Source organism: Cetorhinus maximus, chromosome 15 (assembly GCF_964194155.1).
Source record: "Cetorhinus maximus chromosome 15, sCetMax3.hap1.1, whole genome shotgun sequence".
Classification (NCBI taxonomy): Eukaryota; Metazoa; Chordata; class Chondrichthyes; order Lamniformes; family Cetorhinidae; genus Cetorhinus; species Cetorhinus maximus.
The window spans coordinates 66,011,798-66,028,301 of NC_135893.1; the positions used below are offsets into that span (position 1 = coordinate 66,011,798).

At 47.7% G+C, this 16,504-nt stretch overlaps 1 protein-coding gene across 2 annotated transcripts in view; it reads right to left on the bottom strand.

Annotated features, from left to right (window-relative positions):
* lmf1 (lipase maturation factor 1) overlaps window positions 1–14,462 on the bottom strand; it is a 615,052-nt gene extending 600,590 nt beyond the window's left edge. Inside the window, exon 1 of one of the 2 annotated variants that reach the window (XM_078558576.1) lies at window positions 14,236–14,462. In XM_078558576.1, coding sequence (XP_078414702.1) covers window positions 14,236–14,440 — 205 coding nt within the window. In that variant the 5' untranslated portion in view covers window positions 14,441–14,462. The remainder of the gene's footprint in view (window positions 1–14,235) is intronic. The other variant, XM_078558577.1, reaches the window with a different exon arrangement.
* Window positions 14,463–16,504: the final 2,042 nt, after the last annotated feature.

Genomic DNA, 16,504 nt, shown 5'->3' on the forward strand with positions numbered 1-16,504 from the left:
AATGAAGGCAAGAACATGAACAGTGGAGCAGTTAAATTTGCGAATGCATGAGAGGCCAGCGTTGGAGGTGTGCAGAGATTCCAAAGACACATAGGGCTAGAAGAGGCTACAGAGGTCGGGACAGGAGAGGCCATATAGGGATTTCAAAACAAGGGTAAGAATTTTGAGTATGAGGCATTGCCTAACCGGAAACCAAAGTAGTTCAGCAAGCCAAGGGGTAATGCATGAACAGAAAAGGCCAACTTGTGTTTGTACAGTGCCGTATTCAGGACGTCCTGAAGTGCTTTGAATGCAATGAAGAACTTTTGAAGTGTATTCACTGATGTTATGCAGGAAATGTAAGGATTACGAACCATAGAGCTTTGGATCAGCCCAAGTTTACGTAGATTAGCAGATGTGAGACTAGCCAGCAAAGCATTAAAATAGTCAAGCCTAGAGGCAACAAGGAGATAGATGTGTGTTTCAGCAGCAGATGAGCTGAGGCAGGGCGGGTCAAGTGAAGATACGGAAGTGTAAGTATTTGATTTGGTGATGGACCACATATGTGGTCGGAAGCCCAACTTGGTAGCGAATGGTCTGGTTCAGCTTCAGACAGTTGTAAGAGCGACGGATGGAAACGATGGTTAGGGAAGAGAGTTTGTGCTGGGGACCAAAGACAATAGCTTCAGTCTTCACAATATTTAGCTGGAAGAAATTTCTGCTCATCCAGTACTGGATGTCAGACAAGCAGAGTGACAAATCACAGACAGTGGCAGGGTTGAGAGAGGTGGTGGTGAGGTAGAGTTGGATGTCATCAACATGCATGTGAAACCTGATGTTGTGAATAATGTCACTAAGGGTCAGCATGTGAATGAGAAATAGAAGGGGGCCAAGGATAGATTATTGAGGGACTCTCAATACGGCAGAACTGTATAGGTAAGAATGGGACCAGGTGAGTGCAATCTCACCCAGCTGGATGACAAAGAAGATGCATTGGAGGAAGATAGTGGTCAACTGTTTCAAAGGCTGTAAACAGATCAAGGAGGATAAGGAGCGATAGCTTACCATGGTCAAAGTCACATGGATGTAATCTGAGACTCTGATAAGGATCATTTCAGGGACATAGCAGGGGCAAAAACCTGATTGGAGGGATTCAAACACAGAGTTGAGGGAAAAATTGGCACAAACATGACAGATGATCATTTGTCTTTCAGTCAGAAATATAACTGAACCCATCAGTTTTTACTTAATGGACCAATTATTAATTCTACATCAAACATGATTTAAAAACTGCCCGGTTCCTCACTTGCTCTTTTTCTAACTATTTTCTCTTCTATCCCATTCTCCTTTCACCCAACTTTTCTATACCTTCCAACCAAATCCACCTACTCTAACCCTTTTCTTCCAAAAGAGAGGAGAAACTATTTTCATTATCTGTTTTCTTCTTCTTCCTGGTTCTCTCCCACCACTTCAAGGAAGGGAGCAACTTCTAAATATCCAGGATTTCAAGCAGTTTTTTTTATTCTTTCATGGCATGTGAGCATCACTGACAAGGCCAGCATTTGTTGCCCATTCCTAATTGCCCCTGAACTGAGACACTAGCTAGGCCATTTCAAAGAGCAGTTTGAGTCAACCACATCGCTCTGCGTCTGGAGTGACATGCAGGCCAGACCGGATAAGCATGACAGATTTCCTTCCCTAAAGGACATTAATGAACCAGATGGGTTTTGACAACAATTGATGATAGCTGTCATCATTACTGAGACTAGCTTTATATTCCAGATTTGTTAATTATTACAGCTGCCGTGATGGGATATGGAACTCATGTCCCCAGACCAGTGCCCCTGGATTACTAGCCCAGTAACATTACCACTACACCAGCATTTCCGCACCCCCACCCCACACTGCAAATTCAAAAGGAAACTCTCCCACCCCACGCTAACAAAAACATGGTCACATGAGATTAAGCTTTGGGTAGAAAAACAATTAATAATTTCAAATAAGTTTATCCATTTTCATCCTTAACACCATGCATAATTTCCTAACCAAGCATTTGGTCACTTGTTCCCACTGTTGCTGTGCAAGTAATGACTATGGCCCGGATCATCCGATCAAGATCAGAAACCCTATTTCCGAACTTGACCAGACAAAAAATAAACGCATGCTACCTTCCTCAGATTTTTCTGCACGATCTTCCTGTGGATGATCCTTCACATCCAACTCAGTGCAGCAAACCTTGTAGGGAGCGGCACAGAGAATGGCAGAAACCACTCCCCCTTTTTGCGGCAGAAGCTGCCACATTCTAGTAAGTAAAGAGTTTAAATGCCCCAAAGCTGCTTTGAAAACAGCTAAAGAGAGAAGGTAAGTGTGTAAGGGAGTAAGGTTAGTAAGGAGAGGGGTGGGTAAGTGGGTAGGGTGACAGGTAAATAAGGGGATAGGATGGCATGTAGGTGAGGTGGGCAGAGTGGCAGGTGGATGAGGTGGGTAGGGTGGCAGGTGGGTGAGACAGATAGCTGGATGAGTTGGGTAGGGGGGCAGGCGGGTGAGTGGGTGGGTGGGTTGGAGGGTAGGAGGTCAGGTCGGGAGGGATGGGTCAGTTGTATAATTGCCCAGGTGTTGGACTAGGTTCTTTCCTGTCTAACGTTTCCTGGGTAACTATCCAAGTAAGTCGGAACTGTCCGAAGCATCCAACTCTAAATCAGAGTTGGAGACATTTGCTGGGAAGCAAGGGAATTGCCCATCAGAAGTTTAAACTTCCCAGGCAATTCCCACAGAGTCCTTGCGTTGCGACTTCAAAAGGGTCCCGTAGCGCAACTTCCAGGGTACGTCCGGTCTCCGAATATCCGGAAACCGAAAGATCTGGGCCAATATCTAACATCACAACAAATGGAGTTTGCCAGCATTCGTGGAGGGGAAAACAGAGTTAACGTTTCTAGTCCAATATGACTCTTATTCGAAGAAGCATTCTATTGGACTCAAAACGTCGACTCTGTTTCTCTCTCCACAGATACTGCCAAATCTAGCAGTTATTTTTTTTTTCAGATCTCCGGCATCCACAGTATTTTGCTTTTATTATAGCAAATGGAGTTTGTTTGCCTTCCAATTCTCCATTCCTCCTGGTACAGCAATGGCAGCTCTCTGCATACTAGTTCCACCCAGAAACCTGTTGAAACGGAAACTCAGACTACAGAAAATCTCCACCTCATTACTCCACATTATGACCAGCTAATAGAAAAGGCCTGCCATAGATTATTTCCATTTGTTTCATTACTTAAGGCATGACATTATAGTTATCCAAATATACCCTTCAGATAATTGCTTTCTTGGCACTGTCTACAGTTTGTATAATGTAACTTTAGGTAAAGTATTCATTAAGCAATATGAATCATTGAGAAAGGTGAATAGGTGTAGACTGAAACAAAAACAAAAATTGTTATCAGCAGTTCCTTCACTGTCGTTGGGTCAAAATCCTGGAACTCCCTCCCTAACAGCATTGTGGGTATACGCACACCACATTGACTGCAGTGGTTCAAGAAGGCAGCTCACCACCACCTTCTCCAGGCCAATTAGGGATGGGCAATAAATGCTGGCCTAGCCAGTGATGCCTACATCCCATGGATTGAATTAAAAAAAAGTTCAAGGGGCATCTGTGGAGAGAGCAAACATGAGCATTCCACGTGTGAATCCATCATCAGAACTGAAAGATATTAGACAAACAGCGTCTAAAAAGGCAATAGAACAAGTGGAAGCGGGAAACATGTTTCAGAATTTCAGCAAAGCTAATGTCACCTCTGCCAACGAACCATCTCGTGTGTGTATACATTTGTGTGTTTTTCCTGCTGTTCATCCATAACATTTTCCAGTTCCAATGAAGGGTCCACACCTGAAAAATTAACTTGTCTGTTCTCGTCACAGATGCTGTCTGACCTACTGAGAGTTTCCAACAGTTTCTGTTTTCATTTCAGATATCCAGCAACCACAGTATTTTTCTATTTGCTCATGTGTATGCTAAAGCCTGTCACCAACACTGCATCAATTTCAAAGTCAAATTGTTTGTATAGAAATAAGATTTGCATACATAAGGCAAACAGTCAAATCTATATAGTCGGGGACCAGGTCTTATGCTTTCATATCAAGCAAAGTTTTGTATGTGGGTGTAACAGAATAATGTCTGTTAAGTTATTCATGCTATTGTCCAAGGTAGACGAGCCCAGCATCCTCCCAAATCCAACCTCCACCTGCAAGTGAAATTAGAATTCGGTTCACTAATTTGGGACCAACATAAAAATGCAGCCACTTCTCGGAAAGCTTTTATAATTGCAATAGACCCAATTCAGAAACAGAGCATTTTACTTATCAATGTGAGATTGAGTAATTTATGTTCCACTCTTTATGGTTACTCCTACTGCCTCTCTATTACATTCAAAATAAGCACTTTCACTGCCCAGAAGCTGGTCTGATGAGCATTAGTGATGTAAATACTATTGCCAATCATTGCACAATCACAAATTTCCCTGCTGAGTTTAGATACCCGCAAGAAGATTCATAGCAAAAAGAATCCACTTTTGGATACTTCTCATCTTTTTATCTTCTGTCTTGCTCTGCTCGAATTTCAATTCTCTCATAAATAACAGAACAACTTTCACTTTCTGTGCCACTTCTTGAGCTTAGCTAGCTCTCTATTAATCTGCATTGTGAATTTCTTTCTTACCGTGCTTAATGAGCTCCTTTCAAGGCAGGCTTTGGGAAACCAATAATATTCACATTTGTCATATGCAATTACCACATGCAAACACCTTCAATTAAAATACCCACTACATTTGATTTCTTCCTATTACAGTTGGGACTTTTTCAGCACTCATCTGTTATCCTGTCTCTAATGCGAGCAGAATATACCATTTAATAAAAAAGACATTTTTATAACCAAGCAGCTTTCGTAACCACCAGATGTCTCAAAGCGCTTTGTAGCCAATAAAATACTTTTGAAGCGTAGTCACAGTTGTAACGTAGGGATTGCAGTAGCCAATTTGCAAACAGCAAACTCCCACAAACAGCAATGTGATAATGAATAACCAGATAACCTGTTTCTGTGATGTTGATTGAGGGATAAATGTTTACCAGGACACCAGGGTCGATTCCCCTGCTCTTCTTTGAAATAGATAAATAGATCCATGGGATCTATAACATCCACCCAAGCATGTAGATGGGGCCTCTGTTTAATGCCATATCAAAAGGTCGGCACCTTCGACAGTGCAGCACTCCTTCAGTGCTGCATCGGAGTGTCAGCTTTAATTTTTGTGCTCAGGTCCTGGAGTGGGCCTTGAAAAGGCCAATTGTGTACAGTTTACATTGATGTGTATTTAACAAAGAAACAAAATACTTAATTGCCATTTTATGAAGCCAACACACTTCTATTTTACTGAGTTTTTTTTTTACTATAAACCTGTCAAAACAGAATGCAAAAGGCTGAAGTGCCAATCCATGTCAGTACTTTTGCACAGAATAAACAAAATGATGTCATTTCCTAATGCTGAATATTATACAGTACACAGAATAAAGGAAATGGCACTGTAGCAGAACAGCTTAAAGTAGCCAGTCACAGCACCATAGGAAAAACAGACTTGTATTTACATAATTTCAAAAAGAACGCAGAAGATGTTAAGTCACTGTTTTTTGTAGGCAAATGCAGCAGCCAATTTGCACGTCGCAAGGTCTCATAAACAGTACTGATGCATATGGTATTGATTAAGGAATGACTGTTGGTCAAGGCACTCTGAGAACACCCTGGTCCTCTTTGAAAAAGTGCTGAAAGAGGTTTCACAGATACCCAAATTCTTGATCTCAACCACACAACTTTAAAGGGGACTGCAAATGAAAAGTTGGCACAGATGGGAGGGTAGAATAGAGGAAAAGTGCTTTTGGACACTTCTCAACCACCCAGTGCTAAATGACAATGTGGGAGGCAGAAAATTACCCAGCTTCTCAGCCATAGTGGATGTATAGCCTGAGGAATGCAAATTAAAATTACGACTAGGTAGATTTACTGAATCACACATAATTTCTCCATTTTATCCAGTTCTCTGGAAAAAATATAAACCGGATACATTTTTACATTTGGTGTAAAATCACTGGATTAGCAACATTACAGCCAATCCAGAGGATCTATCTAAGCAACAGTCTTGCATAATATCAAGAATTACTGCTGAATGGAGGCAATCTTTGCACAAGTGTTAACTAACCTTATTTATGTGTCACACTGGCTGTGGTACAACTGCAACTGGGTACCAACCTGCTTCCATTTTTAAAAAAAGCAAAGATCGGTTTATAGTTCCTAATGTTAGGAAACAGCTGACGACAAAGCTTTTTCTTTCCTGACATTATAAACCAAATCAGCTTGTGAACAGAAATCTGTACATGCGTGCACTTAAGCATGCATGTGCAGAGCGTTGCTCTCCCTTGACGCGACAGGAAAGCAAGCAGGGAAGTATAACTTAAGGCCAAGATCTGCATCCCTCTCAAAGCAGGTACTGGTGCCTGTAGTTTCAGTGCCGTTTTGAAGTCAACCTATAAATGGAATATCTTAAAAATAGTTTCTGCACTTTTTCCATCGCTATGAAACCAAAATCAACTCATAACACAAAACACACACTATGAACGCTGCAAGTATCCCACTCTGTGCTCCCAAGATCACTTGCTGATGGCCTGTGACCAAGTCTCTGACAATACTACTCTTGATCAGATAGTTGTAAAGTAGAAGAATATAATTTTCTCATCAATTTTCGTAGTCTTCCTCCCTATGGGCAAATTCTTGGCTTCCCCTTCCTGAAACAGAAACAGAAAACGCTGGAGCCACTCAGCAGGTCAGGCACCATCTGTCAAGAGTACACAAGTCAACTTTTCAAGTATTGAACAAATTCTCAAAACTGGGAAGGATTCAATATCTAAAATGTCAACTTAAATTCTCACAAGGGATACTGCCTGACCTGCCAAGTGTCTCCAGTGTTTCTTGCTTTTGCTTCAGATTTCCAGCATCATTGGTATTTTACTTTTAGCTTCCTCTTCCTGACTGGTTAAGGTTCACCTCCAACTGCTGCACAGGAAAGCACCTATATGTGGCATCTTTGTACACACATTAGCAGATTAGAAGGTCAGAAAGAACTTGCATTTGTGTAGCACCTTTCATAACCTCAGAACATCTTAAAGCACTTTACAGCAAATGAAGTACTTCTGAACCGTAGTCACTCTTGCAATGCAGAGCAATGTGGCAGAACAAGGTCCCACATAGTAATGAGTTGATGACCAGATCATCTGTTTAGCAAAAACAAAAATACCTGGAAAAGCTCAGCAGGTCTGACAGCATCTGTGAAGAGGAACACAATTAACGATTCGAGTCCATATGACTCTTCAACAGAATTAGGGAAAAATAGAAAAGAGGTGAAAGAAATATAAGCGAAATATAAGTGAAATATCCGTTTAGCATTCTGGCTAATAGATAACAATCAGTCGGGACACATTCACTGGAGAGAGCAGTTAGGACCTTGATTTAAAATATCATCTGAAAAACAACACCTCCAAACGTGCAGAATTCCCTCAGTATTGCACTGGAGCGTCAGAAAATGCTATAATCAATTCCATGCAGTGGGGCTGGAACCCACAAGTTTCTGACTGAGAGGCAAGAGTGCCTCCTACTGAGTCACAGTTGACACTAAGAACACACTGTAGCATAAGTCTTGGGAAAGACCCACAACTGACTAATAGACACCACAACATGTTCGTGTGCCAGCTCATTGTTCTTCTGGAGTAACCAGAGCACGAAGATTTACACCCTTTTCGTTCATCTTTTAAATGTTAATTATCATAATGCTGAATTTATCAATGTAATGGGATTAAGTTCTTTTGGGAAAAGAAATTATTGAGATCTTGTAAGCCATTTTCAGCAATAGTACTATATCCAGATCAGATTTAGTTATCTTTGTATATCTATGATCAGCTATCAACTAGACTTCTGCAGTATCGAGGGAGAATGCAGGCAGTGCATGACAAGCTGCATGTGACTCAAGACTCGAGTGCTTTTTTTTTCCCCAATAAATTCTATTCCTGGAGCTTCAGATGGCTATCTGAGTGGGGTGGAACGTTTATATTTTGTTTTCCATGGGCCAATAATTAGGATTTTGTGGTTTCAACTTAGTTTAGCTTGATATTAGATTCTGCTGATTACAATTAAGTGGGTTTGAGTCCAAAGGTCACTTTGAGGACAAAGTTTGGGGCTTGTACAAGTTAGGGAAGCCTGTGATTTGAAGCTGAAAATTTGGATCAAAGTGATTTCATTTATTTTACTCTATATGTGCATGATGTTTATGCAACTATTGAAATGCGGCGTACAATGTGAACACTCTGCACATAGAGGAATAAACACCCTTGGACTCAAATGGTAACAGAATTAGTAAAGTAGCCATTACAGGAAAATCGTGCTCACTGTTTACTTGTTATTTGATATCAACAGAGCAACATGTGTGGGGGTGCAAAACACAAGTGCAATCTACTGATGGGCCAATAATGTGCTTTCCTGTCAAACAACGATAGTTATGGACAAGGCAACATAAAATCACAAAAGCCTAACAATGTAGAGGCAGAGCATCTCTGATAGCGCACTTGGCAAGTGCACTATCTAGTGCAGCACGGTCATAAAATAACTTGTATATAATGCACTTTTATGCAGAATAATGTTTCATGTGTCTCAAAGATGCACAAGCAGACAAAATAGATACCAAAACAAAGGAGATACTTGAAAAAATGCCCAAAAGCATAGTCCAAAATGGTGGGTTTTAAGGAGGGACTTAAAGAAGAAAACAGAAGTGGATAGGCAGAGGACTGTGCAGGGGGAATTTCCAGGGCATGAGACCCAGCTGACTATAGACATAGCTGCCAGCAGTGAGGTGATGGGAAAGCAGGTGTAACAGGGGCCTGAATCAGAGAAACAGTGTTTTTGGGAGGGCTGTGGGGGTGGACATAATTCTAACTGCAAAGTGCCTAAGCAGAACTTTAAAAAAGATAATATCAACAGAAGCGACATGTCACTCTGTTAAGTTACATGTATGCTTACATTTATCCCAGTTAGTCATTCTTGTTATAGCCTGAGTTTCCACTTATGCAAATCCCAGCTCCAGCCGTCTAATTTGTTTTCATTTGTGGTGTTGTGGTTGCCTATTTTACACTCAATTTTTAACCCCATTGACAGTTTTCCAAACAAAAAGACCAAGAGATTTTATATAGTAACCAGAAACAAAACAGGTTATTCAGCCCAAATGATCCATGCTGGCATTTGTGCCCTACATGAGCCTCTCCCCACCTCCCTTCATCAGACCAAATCAGCACATCCTTCTACTTCTTTCTCCCTCATGTACTTTACTAGCTTCCCCTTAGATGTACTGTGGCTGTTCACCTCAGCTACTCTATATGATAGTGAGTTCCACAATCAAGTCACTCTCTGGGTAAAGAACTTTCTTATGAATTCCCAATTTTATTTATTGGTGGCCATCTTGTATTTATGGCCCCTGCTTTTGATCTCCCACACAAGTGAATACTTCTTGCCCAGTGTCTACTTGATTTAATGTGTAGTAAGAGATTCCTGTTCATCTCGTGCACTGACAGTCTGGCCCATTTTCCAACTCCCCTACAAAAGATCCAAGTCCACTGATAATCACAACATTTTAAAATGCCGGTGAAAATGTTTCCCCTTTTCAAAAGTAAATTCAGTTCAAGCGTCTGATAAAATCTGGTTACAGATTACAGTGAAAACTCATTCATTCATGTTTGTTATCGTTGGTGCAAATGTCACAAAGGATATGATGTGTTACTTGCAACAAGTGCAACAGGGTTGAAGAGTCCTGCGACAACAGGAATGGCAAATCACTTAAAAAGTTAAAATCAGACTGTAAACCCATTTAAGCACATGGAGAGCTGTGGCTATGTGTTCCAATTAAAAAGTCTCATTGGAAAGGAAAGAGGTGAAAGATCTGCAGAGGGGCAAATCCCTTTTTTGGAAATTGATCGGTAAGTATAAAAGCAAAGAACTGCGGATGCTGGAAATCCAAAACAAAAACAAAAATACCTGGAAAAACTCAGCAGGCCTAGCAGCATCTGTGGACAAGAGCACAGTTAACGTTTCAAGTCCAAATGACCCTTCAACAGAACTAAGTAAAAATAGAATAGAGGTGAAATATAAGCTAATTTAAGGGAGCGTGGGAGAAGTAGAGCTGGATAGAGGGCCAGTGATAGGTGGAGATAACCAAAAGATGTCACAGACAAAAGGACAAAGAGGTGTTGAAGGTGGTGATATTATCTACAGGAATGTGATAATTCTACCCTTAAAGCAGGACAAGCAAGGTACAGATAGCCCTAGTGGGGGTCGGGTGGGGTGAAGGAATCAAAAAAGGCTAAAAGGTAGAGATAAAACAATGGATGGAAATACATTTAAAAATAATGGAAGTAGGTGGGAAAAGAAAAATCTAAAAAATTATTGGAAAAGGTGGGGGGAGAATCGGAGACGGGGTGGGGATGGAGGAGAGAGTTCATGATCTAAAATTGTTGAAAATTGTCATGGGGCGAACGGGAGGAGGGGGAACGGGAGGGGGGGGAGGGGGAACGGGAGGGGGGGGGGGGAACGGGAGGGGGGGAGGGGGAACGGGAGGGGGGGGAGGGGGAACGGGAGGGGGGGGGAGGGGGAACGGGAGGGGGGGAACGGGAGGAGGGGGAACGGGAGGAGGAGGGGGGGAAACGGGAGGGGGGGGGGGAACGGGAGGAGGGGGGGGGGAAACGGGAGGAGGAGGAGGGGAAACGGGAGGAGGAGGAGGGGGGAAACGGGAGGAGGAGGAGGGGGTAAGCGGGAGGAGGAGGAGGGGGTAAGCGGGAGGAGGAGGAGGGGGTAAGCGGGAGGAGGAGGAGGGGGTAAGCGGGAGGAGGAGGAGGGGGTAAGCGGGAGGAGGAGGAGGGGGTAAGCGGGAGGAGGAGGAGGGGGTAAGCGGGAGGAGGAGGAGGGGGTAAGCGGGAGGAGGAGGAGGGGGTAAGCGGGAGGAGGAGGAGGGGGTAAGCGGGAGGAGGAGGAGGGGGTAAGCGGGAGGAGGAGGAGGGGGTAAGCGGGAGGAGGAGGAGGGGGTAAGCGGGAGGAGGAGGAGGGGGTAAGCGGGAGGAGGAGGAGGGGGTAAGCGGGAGGAGGAGGAGGGGGTAAGCGGGAGGAGGAGGAGGTAAGCGGGAGGAGGAGGAGGGGGTAAGCGGGAGGAGGAGGAGGGGGTAAGCGGGAGGAGGAGGAGGGGGTAAGCGGGAGGAGGAGGAGGGGGTAAGCGGGAGGAGGAGGAGGGGGTAAGCGGGAGGAGGAGGAGGGGGGAGTGGGAGGAGGGGGAGGGGGGAGTGGGAGGAGGGGGAGGGGGGAGTGGGAGGAGGGGGAGGGGGGAGTGGGAGGAGGGGGAGGGGGGAGTGGGAGGAGGGGGAGTGGGAGGAGGGGGAGTGGGAGGAGGGGGAGTGGGAGGAGGGGGAGTGGGAGGAGGGGGAGTGGGAGGAGGGGGAGTGGGAGGAGGGGGAGTGGGAGGAGGGGGAGTGGGAGAGGGGGGAGTGGGAGAGGGGGGAGTGGGAGAGGGGGGAGTGGGAGAGGGGAGTGGGAGGAGGAGGAGGTGTAGGGGGAGTGGGAGGAGGAGGGGCAGGGGGAGTGGGAGGAGGAGGGGTAGGGGGAGTGGGAGGAGGAGGAGGGGTAGGGGGAGTGGGAGGAGGAGTAGGGGGAGTGGGGGGAGGAGGAGGAGGAGGAGGAGGGGTAGGGGGAGTGGGAGGAGGAGGAGGGGTAGGGGGAGTGGGAGGAGGAGGAGGGGTAGGGGGAGTGAGAGGAGGAGGAGGGATGAGGAGGGGGAGGGATGAGGAGGGGGAGGGATGAGGAGGGGGAGGGATGAGGAGGGGGAGGGATGAGGAGGGGGAGGGATGAGGGGGGTGGGGGTGTGGAGGGATGAGGGGGCGGAGGGGTGAGGGGGCGGAGGGGTGAGGGGGAGGAGGGGTGAGGGATGAGGAGGGGAAGGGATGAGAGGGTGGGGGTGTGGAGGGATGAGGGGGTGGGGGGGATGAGGGCGCGGGGGTGGGGGTATGAGGGCGTGCGGTTGGGGGGGATGAGGGCGTGGGGGTGGGGGGATGAGGGCGTGGGGATGAGGGCGTGGGGGTGGGGGGATGAGGGCGTGGGGGTGGGGGATGAGGGCGTGGTGGTGGGGGGATGAGGGCGTGGTGGTGGGGGGATGAGGGCGTGGTGGTGGGGGGATGAGGGCGTGGTGGTGGGGGGATGAGGGCGCGAGGGGGATGAGGGCGCGAGGGGGATGAGGGCGCGAGGGGGATGAGGGCGCGAGGGGGATGAGGGCGCGAGGGGGATGAGGGCGCGGGGGGAATGAGGGCGCGGGGGGAATGAGGGCGCGGGGGGAATGAGGGCGCGGGGGGAATGAGGGCGCGGGGGGAATGAGGGCGCGGGGGGAATGAGGGCGCGGGGGGAATGAGGGCGTGGGGGAATGAGGGCGTGGGGGAATGTGGGCGTGGGGGAATGAGGGCGTGGGGGAATGAGGGCGTGGGGGAATGAGGGCGTGGGGGAATGAGGGCGTGGGGGAATGAGGGCGTGGGGGGAATGAGGGCGTGGGGATGATGAGGGCGTGGGGGGGTGGGGATGATGAGGGCGTGGGGGGGTGGGGATGATGAGGGCGTGGGGGGGTGGGGATGATGAGGGCGTGGTGGGTGGGGATGATGAGGGCGTGGGGGGTGGGGATGATGAGGGCGTGGGGGGTGGGGGTGATGAGGGCGTGGGGGGTGGGGGTGATGAGGGCGTGGGGGGTGGGGGTGATGAGGGCGTGGGGGGTGGGGGTGATGAGGGCGTGGGGGGTGGGGGTGATGAGGGCGTGGGGGGTGGGGGTGATGAGGGCGTGGGGGGTGGGGGTGATGAGGGCGTGGGGGGTGGGGGTGATGAGGGCGTGGGGGTCGGGGGTGATGAGGGCGTGGGGGTGGGGGTGATGAGGGCGTGGGGGGTGGGGGGGATGAGGGCGTGGGGGGTGGGGGGGATGAGGGCGTGGGGGGTGGGGGGGATGAGGGCGTGGGCGGTGGGGGGGGATGAGGGCGTGGGCGGTGGGGGGGATGAGGGTGTGGGGGATGAGGGCGTGGGCGGTGGGGGGGATGAGGGCGTAGTGGGTGGGGGGATGAGGGCGTGGGGGGTGGGGGGGATGATGGGGTTGGGGTGGGGGGAATGAGGGGGTGGGGGTGGGGGGGATGAGGGGGTGGGGGTGATGAGGGCGTGGGGGTGGGAGGGGATGAGGGCGTGGGGGGCTGAGGGCGTGGGGTTGGGGTGGGCTGAGGGCATGGAGGTGGGGTGGGGGGTGATGAGGGGGTGAGGGAGATGAGGGGGTGAGGGAGATGAGGGGGTGAGGGAGATGAGGGGGTGAGGGAGATGAGGGGGGTGGGGGAGATGAGGGGGTGAGGGAGATGAAGGGGTGAGGGAGATGAGGGGGGTGGGGGAGATGAGGGGGTGGGGGAGATGAGGGGGTGAGGGAGATCGGGGGTGAGGGAGATCAGGGGGGTGGGGGAGATGAGGGGGTGAGGGAGATGAGGGGGTGAGGGAGATGAGGGGGGTGGGGGAGATGAGGGGGGTGGGGGAGATGAGGGGGTGAGGGAGATGAGGGGGTGAGGGAGATGAGGGGGTGGGGGAGATGAGGGGGTGAGGGAGATGAGGGGGTGAGGGAGATGAGGGGGGAGGGAGATGAGGGGGGGAGGGAGATGAGGGGGTGAGGGAGATGAGGGGGTGGGGGTGATGAGGGGGTGGGGGAGATGAGGGGGTGAGGGAGATGATGGGGTGGGGGTGATGAGGGGGTGGGGGAGATGATGGGGTGGGGGTGATGAGGGGGTGGGGGAGATGATGGGGTGGGGGTGATGAGGGGGTGGGGGAGATGATGGGGTGGGGGTGATGAGGGGGTGGGGGAGATGATGGGGTGGGGGAGATGATGGGGTGGGGGTGATGAGGGGGTGGGGGAGATGATGGGGTGGGGGTGATGAGGGGGTGGGGGAGATGATGGGGTGGGGGTGATGAGGGGGTGGGGGAGATGATGGGGTGGGGGAGATGAGGGGGGTGAGGGAGATGATGGGGTGGGGGTGATGAGGGGGTGGGGGGTGCTGAGGGGGGTGGGGGGAATAGGGATCGATTCAAATCGGTTTAAAATGTTTATGTCCAGTTCCCCCCCCCATTCCACTCACAGTAAATAAATGCTATGGAGCGCAGCAAAACTATCCTGGTCAGCCAGAAGGTGCCCGGCTGCACCTGCACGCTGCAAGCAGCCCCATCGGCGCTTTCCTGCTCCTGCCGGCCGCTTTTCGTGCCCTGGCTGAGGGGATCCTCCCGCGGGCTCCCGCTTGTCTGCACTGGGCCCACACGCCGGGCTCGCAGCTCCACCGCCGCCATCTTCACTCGCTCCGCGCCTGCGCGCTCCCGGCTCCCCTGGAAAAGTTTTCTCAAAAACTAAACGTCCTCACAGATTCACCCAAACCTGATCTGTCCTTTTGTGTTTTTCCCTCTCTGTCTTGCAAATGTATGCACACGTTAAAGATTAAACCAGTTATTGTCACGTCGTTATTTTTGCAGCAATGCGTTTAAATTGCACATAAAATTGTTGGAGGAACTTTTTGAGGGGCAGGGTTTTGAACATAATAAATTCACACAAAACTGATACCAAGTTTGTTGACGGTAGACATGCATTGTATTGGAATTAATGACACTTCCAAATTACACCAATCGGAAATGAAAATCGTTCACTTTAGTTGAAAACATGCCCAATTTCAATGCGTCTGTTCAAAACTACCACAACATATCTCGCAATCCACGTTGTTCTCGTCACTTTATGCCCCAAATATCCCGATGTTTATTTCCTTATCCAGCTCTGCGACAGCTGCTTGTAAACAAATTTAAAAGTTTGAAGTTTTTACTCAAAGTGCTCTTTTAAATACAATAACGAATATTTTGTATTTTTCGGATTATTACTTTTTATGTCTGTAATAAACTTTTAAAATATTTTCAAAATGTTCTAGTTCTTCGTTTATGTTGCGAATCTTTGTTGATTTCGTTTGTTCTTCTCATTATGATCTGTCATTGATTGGTAGGAATAAGGGGGAAAATCTTGTTTAATCCTATCTAAACATTAAAACGTAGAATTAATATAATCCACGTAAAGTATCTAATTTTGTGGTACGAGATCTCTCACTTTCAGTCTCAGTGATCTGAAATTCCCTCCCTTTCTCACAAGATGCAAATGTGCCGTTCTACACGCTTCTCTGCACATCCTCGCTATGTTGAATTCAAGAGTCATGACACAGCCTCAGTGCAACGCATCGCTCCCCACGACTTTAAACCTGCCGCACTCCCTCCCTCCACCCTGTCCTTCTCCCTCCAATTTTCAGACTTTTAACATTCATCCTCGTTTCATCTACTCGCTACTTCCTGATTTAACTTGTCTTCATGTTTTGTTTAACCCTTGGCTGCGTCCTGCACTATAGGTTTTGTTCTTGGGCTTTTCACCATAAAGAGTACCTGTTTTTGCAAGTGGTATTATGCATTTTGATTTAATTCGTATCATAACACTTTGTTTACAAAAGGAGGGGGAAATACTTTTCATGAAGTATATGCCTCCAAAACATCTTTTGCCAAGTCGCCCTTTGGCCCCACGGTTTAGAGTTTTCTTTGTTCGTTGTTATTAGTTTATTGGTCCTGCCCAAATTCAAAATATTTTGACATGGGCTATATATAAGAAACCGATGATTGTGTTGCCCAATTTGACCCTAAATCGCGAGGACAAATTAATTCTGGAGCCTTTTAAAATAGATAAAACAGCATGGCTTCAAAACCATGCTGCATAGTAATGCAATTTGCCGGCATTCTGCTCAATCATCTCATTATGCACCGCTTACGTTGACATGGAGCCCTCGCTGTCAGACAACATTCCAGAATGATTTTCAAGGGATAAGAGTTTGGAGAGTGAGTAGAAAAAGGGGAATTAAGGAGAAGACCAGAATCTCCAATTCTCTAAATCCCACCCTATCTGGCTTTGACACACGTCGATTTTGTTACTGGGTTAATATTCGTAAATTCTCTACCTAACACCATTGGGAGAGCGCCAACATTACAAGAGAAACCAATTAGCAATTTCTCGGGGCATCACGAGATGGGGGGAAATTGTGCCTTTACCAGCTTCAGTCACTCCGAAGACAAATGTTTAGAACTAGATTAATAGCTGGATTAAAGCAGTGGTCGAAAAGGCACCTTTCTCATATCACAAATAGTAACTCTCAGTCAGGAGTATTGTATTGTAGGAAGCAAGAGGGGTGAATAAACAAACATATGATGTGTTAATATTGATTGCCACATGATTCGCTGGATAGTTTTCTGTCCAGTTTAGTTCAACATAGTCCCTCATAGAAGAAAATATACATAATGCATAAGAGAATATTGACTCTTTTTTTTTAGAAAGTATAC